At 48.6% G+C, this 18,526-nt stretch overlaps 1 protein-coding gene across 2 annotated transcripts in view; it reads left to right on the top strand.

Moving 5' to 3' along the window:
• Window positions 1-276: 276 nt before the first annotated feature.
• SPI1 (Spi-1 proto-oncogene) overlaps window positions 277-18,526 on the top strand; it is a 118,775-nt gene continuing 100,525 nt past the window's right edge. Inside the window, exon 1 of one of the 2 annotated variants that reach the window (XM_086959699.1) lies at window positions 277-1,142. In XM_086959699.1, the coding sequence (XP_086815825.1) occupies window positions 1,098-1,142 (45 nt within the window). In that variant the 5' untranslated portion in view covers window positions 277-1,097. The remainder of the gene's footprint in view (window positions 1,143-18,526) is intronic. The other variant, XM_086959698.1, reaches the window with a different exon arrangement.

Here is an 18,526-nt window from a genome sequence, read left to right on the forward strand (position 1 = left end):
CACCCTGTTATTGCCTCCTTTCCCATTAATTGCCCCCTCAGAACACACCTGGACACTGATGCACCCTGTCACTGCCCCCCGCCCCTGTAGATGTCTCCCTCCCAGGCTGACGCCCCTCTGTGGTCTTTGCCCCCCACCCTTTGCACCCTCTGCTGCCCACAGGTCGGGCAGCCTCTGCCAGGCTTCCTGCCCGTCCCAGGCATGATTGATGCGCCCTGGGAGGCGCGGTGACGTCACGGGGGCCGAGAGAAGCCTCCCTCGTGGTGCTCGGGCCCCGGCAGAAAAGAAGGAACTTGCTGTGGACGCGGCGTCTTCCTCTGAATCACTGGGGCGAAACAGAGAAGGAGAACCGAGCTCCCCTCCCCCACGGCACCAGCTCAGAGGGGGGCCACTGGCCGGGGCCTCAGGCTTTGGGGGTGCTGCTAAGGTCTCTCAACCTGTGTGGGGGTCCTCTTAGGCCTTTGGGGCCATGTGGTCCTGAGTGGTGGTCTCTGAGCTCTGGGGGTGCCTCTGCGCTCCTCTGAGGGTCTCTCAAGTCCAGTGAGCTGTCTTGTGGGTGCAAAGGTTGTTGATAGAATCTTGCAGACCTTTGAGGGCCTGTAGAGGGGCCTTCTGAGTCCTGAGAGGCTTGTCTGAACAACAGTAGGGATCTGTTGAGGTCCAGAAAGATGTCTTCAAAGTCCTGAATGGTGCTGTCAACGTCCAGTTGAGGTTTGTACGCCGTAGATGGTGTCTCTGAGGTCCCATAAGGTGTTGTTGACGTCCCTTTGAGGTTTGTTCGCCATACCTAAGGTCCTGTATGGTGTGGTTGCCGTCCCTTCGATGTTTCTACTCCATAGGTGGTGTCTCTGAGCTCTCGTAAGGTGTGGTTGAGGTCCCTTCGTTGTTTTTACTCCATAGGTGGTGTCTCTGAGCTCCCATGAGGTGTAGTTGAGGTCCTGTCGCGGTTCCTGGGCTCACTGTGGGGTTTATCATAGGTGACTTGATCTGTGTGGTGCTTTTAAGCTCCAGTCACCCTCCCTCCATGGAGTTTTAGCAGCAGGGTCTCCCTGCCACACCCTGGAGTTGGCTGCGCTTGCTACTCTACGTCGTTGCAAATGTTACAGGCTCACTCGATGGAAGGGTTCACCATCATCTCACCGGTAAGTGCCTTAGTCTTTCTTCAGTATAAGTCCTTTTCAATTTTTTTGAGGGGGACTAAACAGTTGAGATTACTAGGTGTTCCTAAAATGTATCTTTTTTTCCCCACTAGTGTGTGTCTATGGGGTGTGGGGATGAACTTACAGTATGTTTTAGGGAAGTTCTAGAAGGTGTTAATCTCTCGCGGAGGTGTTTTGAACATGCTGTGTTTTTTAATGAATACAGAGTGAGTACTGGAGGCTTTCTGGGCTGTGATGAAAACACAGTGTGTTTGTGAATACATGGTGTGTAAGGTGTTTAAGTAAAAAAGAGGGATATTCATGCGAAGAAGGTGTTGAAGAATCTGTGGGGTGTGCTGGTAAGCCTGAGGTGTGTGGTTGGTGATGTTTGTTTCTGAACACGCAGCATGTTTTCTGGTGGGATGTGCTGGTAAACCTGCAGTGTGTATTTATTAATATATGTTGTCAAACAGACAGCATATTGTGTTGTTGAAGTGCTGATAAACCTAGAGTGTGTGGTTGGCAATGTATGAACATGCAGTATGTTTTATAGTTGTGCTGGGACGTGCTGGTAATCCTGCAGTGTGTTGGGTGATGTATGTTGCCGAACAAGCTGAATGTTTTGTGGTTGTAGTGAGGTGTGCTGATCAACCTGATGTCTGTGGTTGGCGGTGTTAGTTGTTCGAACAAGCAGCATTTTGTGTGCTTGAGGTGGGGAGTGCTGATAAACCTAAGCTGTGTGGTTGGGGATGTATGTTTTTGAACATCCAGCATGTTTTGTCTGTGGTTTGTGATGGGGTGTGCTGGTAATCCTGGGTTGTCTGTTTGGTGATGTATATTGTGGAACATAGGGCATATTTTGTGGTTGTGGTGGGCTATTTAGGTAGACCGAGGGGGTGTTTGATGATGTATGTTGTTGAACACGCGGCATGTTTTGTGGTTGTGGTGGGGTGTGTAGGTAAACCTATAAACTTAGGGGTTGTGTTTGAGATGTATGTTGTTAAACACGCAGTATGTTTTGTGGTTGTGGTAGGGTGTGCTGATAAACCTGGGTTGTGTGTTTGGTGATGTATGTTGTCGAACACGCAGCATGTTTTGTTGTGGTGGGGTGTGCTGGTTAACCTGGAGTGTGTATTTGGTGATGTATGTTGTCAAACATGTGACATATTTTGTGGTTGTGTGTGGTGTGCTAGTAAACCTGAGGTGCATATTAGGTGATGTATGTTGTTAAACACGCAGCATGTTTTGTGGTTGTGATGGGGTGTGCTGGTAAACCTGGGTTGTCTGTTTGGTGATGTTTATTGTTGAAAAAGCTCATGTTTTGGGGTTGTGGTGGGCTGTTTAGGTAAATCTAGGGGGTATATTTGATGATGTATGTTGTTGAATACACAGCATGTTTGTGGTTGTGGTGGGGTGTGCTGAAAAACTTGAGGGGGTGTTTGGTGATGTATGTTGTCAATCATGCAAAATGTTTTGTGGTGGGGTGTGCTGGTAAACCTGGGTTGTGTGTTTGGTGATGTATGTTGTCAAACATGCACCATGTTTTGTGGTTGTAGTGGAGTGTGCTCGTAAATCTGGAGTGTGTATTTGGTGATGTATGTTGTCAAAAAGGCAGCATGTTTTGTGTTTGTATGTGGTGTGCTGGTACACCTGAGGTGCATATTAGGTGATGTATGTTGTTGAACACGCAGCATGTTTGTGGTTGTGGTGGGGTGTGCTGGTAAACTTGGGTTGTCTGTTTGGTGATGTTTATTGTTGGACTCGCTGCACGTTTTATGGTTGTGGTGGGATGTTTAGGTAAACCTAGGGGGTGTATTTGATGATGTATGTTGTTGAATACACAGCATGTTTGTGGTTGTGGTGGGGTGTGCTGAAAAACATGAGGGGTGTTGGTGATGTATGTTGTCGAACACGCAGCATGTTTTGTTGTGGTGGGGTGTGCTGGTAAACCTGGAGTGTGTATTTGGTGATGTATGTTGTCAAACACGTGACATGTTTTGTGGTTGTGTGTGGTGTGCTAGTAAACCTGAGGTGCATATTAGGTGATGTATGTTGTTGAACAGGCAGCAGGTTTTGTGGTTGTGGTGGGGTGTGCTGGTAAACCTGGGTTGTCTGTTTGGTGATGTTTATTGTTGAACAAGCTCATGTTTTGGGGTTGTGGTGGGCTGTTTAGGTAAACCTAGGGGGTGTATTTGATGATGTATGTTGTTGAATACACAGCATGTTTGTGGTTGTGGTGGGGTGTGCTGAAAAACTTGAGGGGGTGTTTGGTGATGTATGTTGTCAATCATGCAGCATGTTTTGTGGTGGGGTGTGCTGGTAAACCTGGGTTGTGTGTTTGGTGATGTATGTTGTTAAACATGCACCATGTTTTGTGTTTGTGGTGGGGTGTGCTCGTAAACCTGGAGTGTGTATTTTGTGATGTATGTTGTCAAAAAGTCAGCATGTTTTGTGGTTGTGTGTGGTGTGCTGGTACACCTGAGGTGCATATTAGGTGATGTATGTTGTTGAACACGCAGCATGTTTGTGGTTGTGGTGGGGTGTGCTGGTAAACTTGGGTTGTCTGTTTGGTGATGTTTATTGTTGGACTCGCTGCACGTTTTGTGGTTGTGGTGGGCTGTTTAGGTAAACCTAGGGGGTGTATTTGATGATGTATGTTGTTGAATACACAGCATGTTTGTGGTTGTGGTGGGGTGTGCTGAAAAACATGAGGGGTGTTTGGTGATGTATCTTGTCAATCATGCAGCATGTTTTGTGGTGGGGTGTGGTGGTAAACATGGGTTGCATGTTTGGTGATGTATGTTGTCGAACACGCAGCATGTTTCTTGGTGGGATGTGCTTGTAAGGCTGAGGTGTGTGGTTGGTGATGTTTGTTGCTGAACACGCAGCATGTTTTGTTGTGGGATGTGCTCATAAGCCTGCATTTACATTTACAGTGTGTATTTGGTGATATATGTTGTCAAACACATAGCATATTGTGTGGTGGAAGTGCTGATAAACCTAGGGTGTGTGGTTGGCAATGTATGTTTTTGAACAAGCAGTATGTTTTATAGTTGTGGTGGAATGTGCTGGTAATCCTGCTGTGTATTGGGTGATGTATGTTGTCGAACAGGCTGAATGTTTTGTATTTGACGGGGTGTGCTGGTAAACCTGCTGTCTGTGGTTGGTGATGTTTGTTGTTCGAACACGCAGCTTTTTGTGTGCTTGAGGTGGGGTGTGCTGATAAACCTAAGATGTGTGGTTGGCGATGTATGTTTTTGAGCATGTAGCATGTTTTATAGTTGTGGTGGGATGTGTTGGTACACCTGCATGATGTATGTTGTCGAGCATGTGGCATGTTTTGTAGTTGGCTTGAGGTGTGCTGGTAAACCTGAGGTGTGTGGTTGATGATGTTTGTTGCAGAACACTCGGCATGTTTTGTGGTTGTGGTGGGGTGTGTAGATAAACCTGTAAACTTAGGGGTTGTGTTTGAAGATGTATGCTGTTGAACACACTGCATGTCTTTTGGTTGTGGTGGGGTGTGCTTGGAAAACTGGGGTGTGCGTTTGATGATGTATGTTGTTAAACATGCAGCATGTTTTGTGGTTGTGGTATGGTCTGCTGATAAACCTGGGTTGTCTGTTTGGTGATCTATATTGTGGAACATGCGGCATGTTTTGTGTTTGTGTTGGGCTATTTAGGTAGACCTAGGGGGTGTGTTGTTGTGATGATGTATGTTGTTGAACACACAGCATGTTTTGTGGCTGTGGTGGGCTGAAAAACTTGGGAGGCGTTTGGTCATGTATGTTGCCAAACATGCAGCATGTTTTGTTGTTGTGGTGGGGTGTGCTGGTAAACCTGGAGTGTGTATTTGCTGATGTATGTTGAACACGCTGCCTGTTTTGTGGATGTGGTGGGGTGTGCTGGTAATCCTGGCTTGTCTGTTTGGTGATATTTATTGTTGAACACACTGCATGTTTTATGGTTGTGGTTAGCTGTTTAAGTAAACCTATGGGGTGTATTTCATGATGTATGTTGTTGAATACACAGCATGTTTGTGGTTGTGGTGGGGTGTGCTGAAAACGTTGGGGGGGGTGTTTGGGGATGTATGTTGTCAATCATGCAGCATGTTTTGTGGTGGGATATGCTGGTAAACCTTGGTTTTGTTTTTGGTGATGTATGTTGTCAAACACACGGCATGTTTTGTGGTTGTGGTGGGAGTGGTTTGGCGGAAGTGACATAAATGATTGTGGGTCTGAGGGGTGTTATTGAATGTCATGCAGCTGCACGATTAATTCTGTAGTGTGGGGTGCTGTATATAGCGCCCCCTCCTGGTTGAGGTGTTCTCGCTCATAGCTTTACAGCAATGAGGGAGAATAAATAATAGGGTGCACTGCACCTGGAGAAGCTGCGGCTGTCACCTCCTCAAGGGGGGTCTGCAGGCAAATCTCCCCCACAATCAACCTCCTCTCGGAGTCCCGGCTCAAAGGGCAGTAATGAGACAGTACTGGCTCCTGCCCTTCTCTCATGGGCAGGTCCTGAGGGGGATCAGTGGTCGAGAGAGGGGTGGGTGTTAGACCCTTCTGGGGCTAGGGCTCCCTTATAGAGGCATCGTTGAGATCATATAGGGGCTGTGTAATGTGAGTTCCTATAGGGCCTGGATCAGTCCTGAGCGCTGCCCACAGACTGAGACTAGCTGACTATCCTGTAGGATTTGATGTGAATGGAGTCCTGACATGGACTGGGAGCAATTCTGATAGTTGGGTCAACCCTATAAAGGCTGAGTGGAGTCCATCTAGGGTTCCGTAAGTGTCTGGAGAAGCCTGAGAGTTGCCTGGAGGCCCTATAGAGAGGGAGACTGCGGAGGTCCATGTTGGGTTCCTTTAGGGTTTCGAGAAGCCTGGTAGCCATCTGAAGGCCCTATAGAGACTGAGGCTGGGGGTCCATGTAGTGTTCCTTTAGGATCTAGAGAAGTCTGATAGCTGTCTGAAGGCCCCATAGAGGTTGGGGGGGGCTTGTAGGGTTCCCTTAGGATCTATAGACGTCTGGCAGCAGTCTGAAGGCCCTATAGAGGCTGAGGCCCAGGGAGCCCATATTGACTGCTGCTTGTCACTGTGCTTAATTTGAGCAGGCGGTTCCCGTGCTCAGCAACATCACTTAATTGCCAACACCGGGTCTCAGGATAGTCTGCCACAGGGTGGTGCTGTTTGTATTTTTAGAGATGAGCACAACAACAGTTGTTTATTAACCATTTGGCTGCTGCGGTAATTCCGCCGCAGTGCTAGGGGGGAGGGGGGCCGTGCAGCACTGCCATGCTCGTGACGGAACCACTCCGTCATGAGCTTCGGGCGCGCTGTGTTTGTGACGGAGTGGTTCCGTCAAGGCCCCGCCCGCTCAATAGAACGCGCCGCGCAGGCGTGAAATCAGTGCAGTGCAGGCGCGGCGGCCGGGCCATGACAGGACCACTCCGTCACCAGCACAGCGCGTCCGAGGATCGTGACGGAGTGGTTCCGTCACCAGCATGGATGTGGTTAATTCAATATACATTAAAATGACTAATACCTGCCGTCCAATCCATCTCATAGCTTGTGGACTGAAGTAGTCCGAAGGGCCACACTTGAAGTAGGGTGACGTTCATAGGTGTATTTGTAGGGTCGCCGGCAGTGCTGTCTGAGGCAATGGGTGCTGCATGCTGCAGAGTCCGGCTGACCACAGCCCTGGCACGTATATTTCTACAAATTAAGCACTGGCCAGGCACTGAGTAGGCTGAGCAAAGGCCCTAGACTGGCTGAGACTGGGTCAGGAATTCAAGAAGTGAGAGGGAGCCCTGCTGTGTTAGGGTAGGACAGTCCAGGAGTTGGCAGCTTTGTAGGAGAATGATGGGTGGAGACACTATAGGGTATGAGGCTGGGCGAATCCCCATCTTTGTCCTCTCACTGTCCCCCTCTTTGTCCTCTCTCTCTCCCTCTGTCCCCCTCCTCGTCCACTCTCTGTCCGAGTTTGTCCCTCCCTCATCCTCTCTGGCCCCTTTCCGTTCTCTCTCTCTCTCCCTCTTTGTCCTCTCTCTGTCCCCCTCCTCATCCTCTCTCTGTCCCCCTCTTCATCTTCTCTCTGTCACCCTCTTTGTCCTCTCTTTCTCCCCCTTTGCCCATTCTTTGTCCTCTCTCTGTCTCCCTCTTCATCCTCTCTCTGTCCCCCACTTAATCCTCTCTCTATCCCCCTCTTTGTCCTCTCTCTCTCCCCCTCTTTGTCTTCCCTTTGCCCCCCACTTCATCCTCTTTCTATCCCCCTCTTCGTCCCCTCTCTCTCCCTATCTTCCTCTTCGTCCTCTGTCCCACTCTTCATCCTCTCTCTGTTCCCCTCTTTGTCCTCTTTCTGTCCCCCACTTTATCTTGTCTCTATCCCTGTCTTCGTCCTCTCTCTATCCCCCTCTTCATCATCTCTCTGTCCCCTTCCTCGTCCTCTCTCAGTCCCCCACTTCATCCTTTCTATGTCCCTCTTGTCCCCCTGTTGGTCCTCTCTCTGCCTCCTTCTTCATCCTCACTATCCCCCTCTTTGTCCTCTCTTTGTTCCCCTCTTAGTTCTCTCTCTCTCTCTCTCCCTCTGTCCCCCTCCTCGTCCTCTTTCTGTCTCCCTTGTCATCCTCTCTCTGTCCCCTTTTGTCCCCCTACTCATCCTCTCTGTGGCCCCTCTTCATTCTCTCTCTGTCTCCCTCTTTGTCCTCTCTCTCTGTCCCCCTCCTCATCCTCTCTCTGTCACCCTCTTCGTCATCTCTCTGTCCCCCTCATCATCCTCTCTCTGTCCCCCTCCTCATTCTCTCTCTGTCCCCCTCTTCATCCTCTCTCTATCCCCCTCTTCATCCTCCCTCTGTCCCTCTCTTCATCCTCTCTCTCTCTCGCCCCCTTTCCATCCTCTCTCTGTACCCCTCTTCATCCTCTCTCTGTCCCCTCTTTGTCCTCTCTCTATCCCCCTCTTTGGCCTCTCTCTCTCCCCCTCCTCGTCCACTCTCTGTCCCCCACTTCATCCTTTCTCTGTCCCCCATTGTCCACCTCTTCATACTCTCTCTGTCTCCCTCTTTGCCCTCTTTCTCCCCCCTCTGTCCACCTCTTCGATTTCTCTCTGTCCCCCTCTTCATCTTCTCTCAGTCCCCCTCTTTATCCACTCTCTATCCCCCACGTCGTCATCTCTCTCTCCCCCTCCTGATCCTCTCTCTGTCCCCTCTTCATCTTCTCTCTGTCCCCCTCTTCGTCCTCTCTCTCCCCTTTTCTCCCCTCTTTGTCTTCTCTCTGTCCTCCTCTGTCCCCCTCTTCATCCTCTCTCCATCCCTCTCTTTGTCCTCTCTCAGTCCCCCTCTGTCCCCCTCTTCATCCTCTCTCTGTCCCCCTATTCGTCCTTTTTCTGTCCCCTTCTGTCAAACTCTTCATCCTCTCTCCCCCTCTGTCCCCCTCTTTGTCCTCTCTCTGTCCGCCCCTTCCTCCTCTTACTGTCCCCCTATGTCCTCCTCTTCGTCTTCTCTCAGTCCCCCTTTGTCACCTTCTTCATTCTCTCACTTTCCTCCTCTTCATCCTCTCTCTTTCCCCCTCTTAGTCCTCTCTCTGTCCCCCTCTTCATCCTCTCTCTGTCCCCCTCTTCGTCCTCTCTCTGTCCCCCTCTTCATCCTCTCTTACTCATTTTGGTATTCACAGAAGTTAGTAGTCCTAACTTTAGGACTCCTAAATGCCTTCTGTGAATACCGAAAGTCTTAAATTTAGGATGTTTCCCAGTTTAGGTGTAGTAATGTTAGGAGTCCTAACTTTAGGGCTTCTAAACTGAAAAAAACCTAACTTTAAGACTTTCGGTATTCACAGAAGGGATTTAGGAGTCCCAAAGTTAGGACTCCTAACTTCTGTGAATACCGAAATGAGGAAGTGCCTTCTGTGAATACCAAAATGGTAGTAAGTTTAGGATTTTGTCTTAAGTTGGTTCTGTGAATCGGGCCCTCTCTCTCTTTCTTGGTCTCTCTCTCTCTCTCTCTCTCTCTCGCTCTCTCTCTCTCTCTCCTCTCTCTCACTCCCTCCCTCCCTCTCTATCTCTCTCTCCATCTCTCTCTCTCTCTCTCTCTCTCTCTCTCTCTCTCTCTCTCCCTCTTTCTCTCTCTCTCTCACCCTAGCTCTCTCTCTCTTGATCTCTTTTGTGTGTGTGTCTCCCTCCATCTCTTGTATACACACTCTCGGTCTCTGCCTCTTCATCCCTACTCTGTACCTCTCACTCTCTCAGTTTCTCTCTGCCCCACCCCCTCTCTTTTCTCCTGTTTCTATGCCTCTCGCAGTCTAGTTCACTTCAGTAATGGTTTCTCTGCATGAGGCATTCCTAGTGATGTGCACAGTGGTTTCACAAGCGTCTTCTGGTCTCTGCTGGGGTCACAAGCTGACAAAAAATCAATTGGAGGGAGGTAGAGTGCTGATCCGTTCAGTCTCCATTGTTTAACAGTAGATCATAGGGGAAGGATCACTTGTCCTGCATAACCGGGTTATGCAGGTTGGTACATGGTGTCTCACAAAGTAAAAGACCCTCATACACGTGTATTTGAATGTTCATAGCGGTATATGTTGTCTCCCCGCTTTTATACATGTGTGTGCATAATCCTTGGGTCAGTGTTTATGCAACTTCCGCCTGGAGGATTTACCCTTGGTTAAAAACAGTAGTGATCGTGGATAGAAAAGGTGCTAGGGAAGTGAGTTAAAATACCCGGACAGCCAGATACAAAATTTTATTGGGTCTGGATTCGGGTAGCCCAAATGAGGAAGGGTAGTTGAATGTTGTGCCGCTTTAGAATAGTTAGGAATTCAAGCGCACTGCATGATGTGTATTATAAAACGGTCGACATGTTTCAGCCTGATTGCCTGTATAGGTCGGTGGGCTTTCTTCAGGACCAGTGCAAGATAGAGGAAGTGAAAATAAATGAAAGAATGACCTGATTTCAGTCAGTCCTTGGTTGCATTGTACCTGGTGAAATGCGTGTGCGCACTTCTCCGGGTCAGGGGCAAAGGAGAAGGTGCCTAACTGTGGCGTGACTTCTCCTGCGTAGCAAGTGCTATCTCGGCCTCTTCTCACCCGGATATCACATATGATATCATATCCAGGGCCAAAAAAAGCATTAAAAAAAATGTTTTTGGCGGGATTCACGTAGGGTGCATGAATCCTGCTGAAGAAAAAAAAAATAATAAAGCTCGGGCTCCGGAGTTTCCTTGGTTTTAAGGCCCCTGGGCCAGGTCCTGGGGGCAATGTATGATTGCTATGCGGGGGACGGGGCCCCCACAACCCCAGGGACCACCACCTCCACAGGGCTTTTCTTAAAAAGTGTGTGAGGAGCTCCTGCCCCCCCAAGCTGCCCTGGGGACCGCCACCTCCCCTGGCTAACTTTAATCACGGGCGGGGGGTCCGTTGCAGACCCCAGGCTCCGGGGACCACCACCTCCCCTGGTCTTTTTTTAACGAAGGGTGGGGGGCTGCGTGACCCTCCCCGGAGCCATCTTTGGCCCTGGGGACCGCCACCCCATAGGACCGGCTCCAGCAATGTCCCGGAGTGCCTACCCACGGGATATTGCAGTTTGCAATGGCAAGGCGGGAGCAAGGATCCCGCCCTGTCATTGCAAACACTTCTTTGCTTCGTGGAAGCGAGAGCAGCAAACCTGCTCTCACTTCCACAAAGCAAAGCAGATTGCTTTTGGGCAAGGGGAGCTGCATGTCAGCAGCTCCCTTTGCCCAAAAGCAATGCCGGCTCTAGCAGCAGGTGGGGAGCCGGCAGGGACCACGGGGGCATTGGGGCTCCCTCTGTGTTCCCTAATGTTGAGGCCAGGCCCTGGGGGATGGGGTCCAGGGGGCCAGAAGGGGCCCAGGGTAGGGGGGCCACGCGCCCCTCTCCTGTAGTTACAATAAATAAATAAATAAATAGGCAAAGCTCCAGGGGATGGGGTCCCCGGGGCAAAAAATGGCCTACAGAGGCCCCCCTACTTAAAAATGAAAATATTATAAATAAGTGGCGATGCCCCGGGGAATGGGGTCCCTGGGGCTGAAAGCGGCCTCGAGAAGAAGGCCGCGCAGCTCCCTCTCATTTTGCTTTTAAAGAAAAAAAACAATAAAAATACGTCAAAGGCCCTGGGGGACGGGGTCACCAGGGCTCACAAAATATTATGAGAAGGGGGGCCACACAGCCCCCCTTCTAACAAGAAGAACAAAAAAGCCAGCATCTTGCTGGAAGCCCCGCCCCTTAGCTGCACCACTCTGCAAATGCGCCTCCTGGAGCGTTCTAAGCTGGGGGATTAAGTCCCCTTGAACCCTGAGGGTCCCTGGGGGCCAACTAGCACACCAGGTACCGCCAGTAAGCGCCACACAGTGGGATTGCTGAGAGGTGGTCCGAGGCCACTCCCCCTTTTACACCACTCTGCAAACGAGCCTCTTGGTGCACTGCTGGTGGGGTGATGAGGTCTCTTGTGTCCTGAGGACCTCAGGACTAAGGTGGACTTCATCCCCCGAGCAGCAGTGCGCCAAGAGGCACGTTCGCAATTCCCATTGATCCCTATGGGCCAAAAGGCCCATAGGGATCAATGGGAAGGCTTTAACAAATTGCGATTTTCTTTTTGAAAATCGCAATTTGTTAATGCATTCAAAGGGTGCAGAGGGGGGTCCAAAGGATCCCCCCCTGCACCCCAGAAATGTTATTTGAAGTGCATGTTTCACACACACATGTCCTAAGGACATGTGTGTCGTTAACATGACAGTGTTTTAAAATGCAATTTTGAGCATTTTAGTACATTTTCGTAAATTACCACGAGGTTCACCCTTGTAGTAATTTGCACCCCCTAATTGCGAATTCGCAATTTTAAAAGTAATCATGCATTGCTTTTAAGGAATCGCAAATTTGCGATTCCTTAAAAGCAATCGCATTTTTGGAATTCGGTAAAAATAGCGATTTTTCCCAAAATGCTTGATGCATTTGAAAAAACCTATATGTGGCCGATAATCCCCCAACCCAGAATTCACCAGGAGATGCGTTTGCAGAGTGGTGGAGAAAGGGGGAGTGGCCTGTGTCCACCTGTGAGCAATCCTACTATCGGGGGAATACTGGAGGTATCAGGTAGGCTAGTTGGTCCCTAAGGACCCCCAGCAGTGAAGGGGACTTTAATCCCTATCCAAGAGCACACCAGGAAGTATGTTTGCAGAATGGTGGGGAAAGGGGGCGTGGTCTGCTGTGAGAATTTAGCAATCCTGCGGTGTTGGACTTACTGAAGGTAATAGGAGGGGTAGTTGGCCCCCAAGGTTGACCTTGGGGGCTACCTACCCCTCATATTACCTCCAGTAAGTCCCACATTTGGATTACTAAGAAGTATTCGGAGGCCACACTCACCTTTTTCTACCGCTCTGCAAACACGCCTCCTGGCACAGCACTGGTTGGGGAATGAACTCCACCTTACTCCTGAGGGGCTTTGGCACCCAAGTTAGCAATTAGCATTTTAAAAACCTTAGAAATTCACTTTAAAAAACACAGGTTTCAGGGACATTATAGTTAGAAATTAGTATTTAAAAAACCTTGGAAATTAGATGAAAAAACCACAGGTTTCAGGTACGTTATATTTAGTTGGAAATTTCACTCATACAAAACCAGAGAAATTTGGCCTTTATAATTAGTTAAGCTAACTATAACTTGCGCCCCAGCAATGCACTGCTGATGACATCACATATTACATCACTCATGACATGGTCAGATCAGAGTTATCTTAATGGGAAATCTTTGCACCTAGCTTCTGACTTTGGTTCATTGTGTAGCTGTTCATAAGATTTATTTTATTTTTTCATTAAATGCACACTTTTATTCAGAGAAAATCTTTTGATTTTCACCAAAAAGTAATTCAATTATATACGCAAAGATTTGTTAAAGAAACATACTTGTGAAAGGGACTTAAATTGTAATGAACAGTCCACTGGTAAAGAATATATGTTGGAAGCTCAATAATTATCAAAAATGCTAAGAACTCACTTTTAACTGCCTTTTTCATCCTGTGGAATGCTGAGCATGTTTTGATTACATTCCGCGGGGACACAGGACGTACCACAGATAAAAGCTGCCTTTCACACTCACCCTGGGTTTTTAAGATATCCACCGTATGGTTTAACAATATTTGAGAAAAACTCTCTAATGCTAAGAGGCTGGTGAGAGGTGCATCTGTTTTTTTTGTTTTTTTTGCTGCTAGCCTCACATGTAAATTTGTACAAAGATAATGATGCTGACGTGCAAATAAAAAAATAAAAAATAAATTAAAAAAACAGTGTCACTTTATTGACATACATGCAGTTTTATATAGCGCAAACTTGACCAGAAGGCATTGGAGCGCTTAACATGAGCACTAGATAACTTTACAAAAGGTCGAATTCATGATTTTTAGGCTCAGGCAGATGAAGTGAATTGCCCAGAATCACAGGGTGTTGAGGTGACGCCGGCACCGGAACTGCTTCATCAGTTCCAAAGTCGCTAAGGCCACAACCTCTCTCCATTGACGCAGTAAGTGATATCAGGCAGGCAAAGGGGAACAGAAGAGGGTTATGTATCTTTGTCTGTCCCAAGGAGGTGAGGGGAAAAAAAGAAACTGAGGGGCTCCCATTTGGCCTCACCAATCCCCTACGATTCGCCAGTGTGCCTCCTGACCCAGCCTCTTCCTTGCAAGTGATAATGACTTCCCATTTGCAGCTCCTCGAGGCCTCTGTGACACCTGGCAGTAGCCAGGAGGCAGGGACACCCCTTGCTGGGGGACCAGGAGTAGCTGTGGTCACTTTGCCTCTGACAATTACCCGGCTCTGCATCCCCTCGCGGTTAGTAGAGGGACACTCGTGTGTGCTTGCCATGGAGTGGGCCCAGGCGGGTGGGGCTACTTATGCCACCCGAAGAACGGCCCACCTACTTTCCTCGGCCACAGGCTCATCAGCCTAAGCTCTATTGCCCGCATTGCTGACAGCCTCTCTGATGCCTCTTCTGTGGATCTTGTGCTTGCTCCTCGGTGAAGCCTGGACCACGCCCTTGCCGCCGATTACAGATTATAGCGACTCGTTTTTCCCCATATGTGAGCAGGTGGTGCAGAACTAGATCACATCTTCTCGGAGGCCGAGGGTGCTTTGTTCGCTTTGGCTTCATTCTCAGATCTCCCTGAGTCTCCCTTATTCCATATCCTGCCTGCGACCTCTGACCAAAGGTTACAGAGATGTTATACTTAGGAAATAGAATTACAAAAACCTTAGAAATTCACTCAAAAAAACAAAGGTTACAGGGACTTTATAATCAGGCTCATATTTCACTCACACAAACCCAGAGAAATTCAGCTGTTATGGTTAGTGAGCTAACTATAACTTACGCCTCTGCAACACACTGCATATGGTCTCACATATTACATCGCTCATGACTTGATCAATGCCATCACTCATGACATCTCAAATAACATCACTGATTACATCATGTACAGAACCACCCAGACAACCAATCACACCTCCGTAGAACCCCTCATACCCCTACTGCCACACAACCCCTCACATACCCATTCACACTCCCATACCAGTACTCACACAACAAATCACTCACCTAAAGAGCCACTCACACCCTCTCACTCACTCATAGAGCCTGGTCATACAACCAGTCATTCACCAATACAGCCAATCATACAACCACACACTCACACAGCTAGTGACACACTCAGTTATTCACCTATATAGCCACTCACACCCTCACTCACTCACCCATACAGCCTCTCAACAGAGCCACTCACTCACCTATAAAGCCACTCACAAACTCACTCACACAACCACTTACATACCCATCCACACATCTATAAATTCACACACACAGCCACTCACTCCCCCAGTCAGCCAATCCCACAGACACTCACGTTCTATAAGACAGTCACACACCAACTCACTTAACCAAACCCTCCCTCGCCCATACAGCCACTTATACACCCAAACAATCACTCATACAGTGATTCAGACACCCATTCACTCGCCCATGCAGTCACTGACACACACACTCACCCAACCCAGCCCCTCACACAGCCACTCACTCACCCACCCATACAGCCACTGACACATTCACTCACTACTACAGCTACTCACACAGCACTAAGTCACCCACACAGTTACTACTCAGACACCCACTTATACACTCATACAGCCACTCACATACCTGTACTGTCACTAAGACACCCACTCACACACGGATATGAAATGAAATGAAAATGTATTTATAGACCGCATGGCTGCCCTAGAGCGTCCCAGCGCATACACACACTCACACAGCATCTCACATAAACTATGTTTAAAAAAGGAATCACTCATTAGTAGTACAGAAAGTATACTAATTTAACTGTTATGCCACCTTACTATAAAAGTTTAACACACAAAATGTTTTAGAAAACACTCACAATCACTGGATGATGTCATCAGTCAAATCATCAGTGATGTCATTTGAGATGTCATCAGTGATGTCACTGACCATGTATAGAGTCAAGTAATATTTTAGGTCATATGCAGGTGGAGGGTGTGGTAGCAGGAGGAGGTGATGGCGTTGACCTGGCGGTCCATTTTGAGTTCAGAGTCCAGGATGATTCTTAGATTGCGTGCGTGGTCTGTGGAAGCAGGGGGGCTGAAGGCGGGGGTCCGCCAGGTCTCGTTCCAGGTGGTGGGGTGTGGGCCCATGATGAGCACTTTGGTTTTGTCCGTGTTGTGTTGTAGGCAGCTGTTCTTCATCCATCTGGCAACGGCTTCCATACCGACTTCAAAGTTGCTTCTGGCGATGTTCGATTGGTTGGAGAGGGAAAGAATGAGTTGAGTGTCGTCTGCGTATGATGTGATGTTAAGTTTGTGTGCTCTGACAATGGATGTGATTGGGACAATGTAGATGTTGAACAGGGTTGGGCTGATGGAGGATCCTTGTGGGACTCCGCAGGTGGTTGATGAAGGTTCTGAGTGAAAAGGAGGGAGTCTGACTCATTAGGTTCTGCAGAGAGGAAGGAGATGATCCAGTTGAGGGCTTTATTCCGGATACCTGCTTCGTGGAGTCTGTGGGCTAGGGTGTAGTGAGAGGCAGTGTTGAAGGCCGCAGAGAGGTCCAGGAGGATAAGGGCCACCGTCTCTACCCTGTCGAGTAGGGAGCAGAAGTCGTCCGTAGCCGCAAGGAGAGTGGTTTCAGTGCTGTGGTTCTTCCTGAAACCTGATTGGGAGGAGTTGAGGATGTTGTTTTCTTCTATGAAGGCGGTGAGTTGGCTATTGATGGCTTTTTCAATGACTTTGGCTGGGTAAGGGGTACACAGAGATTGGATTGACGTTTTTGAGGTCGGTGGGGTCTGCTGATGGTTTTTTCAGGAGAGCGTTGATTCCTGTGTTGTTTCCAGTCGTCGGGGAAGGAGGTGGTCTCAAAAGATCGGTTGATGATTCTTTGGAGTTCGGGGGCGATGATGTCTGCAGCTCTGCGGTAGATGTGGTGGGGTCTGGGGTCCATAGGGGCCCCAGAGTGGGTGGTTTCATTATCTTCAGAGTGCCTTCTGTGCTAAGGGCAGTCCAGCTGTCTAGCATAGGTTGCGTGGTGTTGGGAGCTTTGGGAAGGGGCTCCTTGTAGGGGTTGTCGTCGTCAAAGTTGCCGTAGATGGTCTTGATTGGGTGATGGAATAAAGTGCTGAGTCTGAGTGTCATAGAGGTCCTGGGAGGGTGGGATGTCTGTAGTCTTGTTGTGAGGTTGGGAGAAGTCTTTGATGATGCTGAAGAGTTCCTTGGTGTTGTGTGCATTGGTGGAGATTCTGTCCTGGAGGGATTTCTTCCTGGAGAGTCTGATGAGTTTGTGGTCGTCGGCGGTAGCTGTTTTGAAGTTGTTGAGGTCTGTCAGGTTTTGGAGTTGTGGAGTTCCTCTGGAGTTCCTCCACAGTTTCTCAAGTCATCTGCAGGTCCGTCTGGAGTCTTGGAGTGCGGGGGAGAACCGGCTGGCTTTCTTGGCATGAGGTTTGCAGGCTTTCTTGAGCGGGGTGACGGTGTTGGCACAGTCGGTGATCCTCCAGGCTGGGGATTCTTGGTGGTGACGTTCCTGGTGAGCTCTGTTAACCTGTGGCTTGCAGGGAGTCCACTCTATGTTCCTCTTGCAGCAAGCTACATCTAAAGGGCTGTAGGCTAAGATAACGCAGCAGGTGCAGTCAGTCGGAATTCAAGGCCTGATGGTGCAAATTAAGTTTCTAGGTTGGGAAGCCTTCTCCTTCTCTTGTTTTCAGGCAGCAGATCCGAGAGGCTCTGCTCCGCTCACATATTTATTCAATGTTCTCTGCTGCCAAGCATAAGAGCACTCCTGTCCAATGTGGTGCAGGGAAACACCCCAGAGTATGACCACTTCCTCGAAGGTGTGGTATAATCTTCTCCCAGAAAGCACTATTCCTCCAAAATTCAGTATGGCTGAAATCTCAGCAGAGGAGCAAGAGCTAGGTAACCCAGCCTCCAGTATCTCTCATTTCTATAGCTCTCCCCCCCATGCCATATGCAAATTCCTGCTATAAGCCTGCCATCTGGCTGGGTCAGCGGACTGGGGGTAGATGGGCGTGGCCTTCCCTGCCTGTCCTATTCTTCCTTTGAAGTTCATGCTTTGCAACCCCCTCCCCTGCTGTGACATTCCTTTGTAGCATAGCTCTCTCCATCAGACAGCCTCTCTTTGGCGTGAGCCACTTATCACTTCATCAAAGCATCCTGGCTAATCTGTTAACTCTGACCAATCAGGGAAGACCACAGGAAGGTTGAATTTGGCTTACAGACAAAAAAGGCTTATAACTTTTTTTCTGTATATTTTTGGATAAATTCAACAATAGCATATTGTTGGATTTATCAATACCCTTCTCTTAAGTCCTTGAATGATATTTTGATTAATTCCTAGTGATAGGTATGCGTTCATAAACTAGTGCAATGTTATCCTATGTGGTTGGGGATCTACAATAGAGAAAATGTGCAATTTCTCCAACATCTTTTATAAGGACCCTGCTTATAGATATATGACCCCCCCCCATCCCTAGGACACCTAGGGGAGATGTTAGGGGCCTGAATATGATAAATTATTGTAGATCCTCACTCCACGGTGCTCCTAGCACCAAAGTCGATTTTGGGAAGTGCTTCACTACACTGGGGGAACTGAAATGTTCAATTTCTCTAAACCCAGGGCATATAAAACCTCTTTTATAAGGGCCCCCATTATAAGTACATGACCTCCCACCCCTGTGACACCTAGGGGAGACCCTGGGGGTGCCTAATATGCCAAACTATTGTATTATATCACTTCTTAAGTGCCCCTACCTCCAAAGTCGAGTTTGGGCACAATGTGCATATTAACAGCAGTCCAGCGACCCAAGGTTGCTTTTAAGCTGA

The sequence above is a fragment of the Lissotriton vulgaris genome, chromosome 2_2 (assembly GCF_964263255.1).
Source record: "Lissotriton vulgaris chromosome 2_2, aLisVul1.2, whole genome shotgun sequence".
In the NCBI taxonomy this organism is placed as follows: domain Eukaryota; kingdom Metazoa; phylum Chordata; class Amphibia; order Caudata; family Salamandridae; genus Lissotriton; species Lissotriton vulgaris.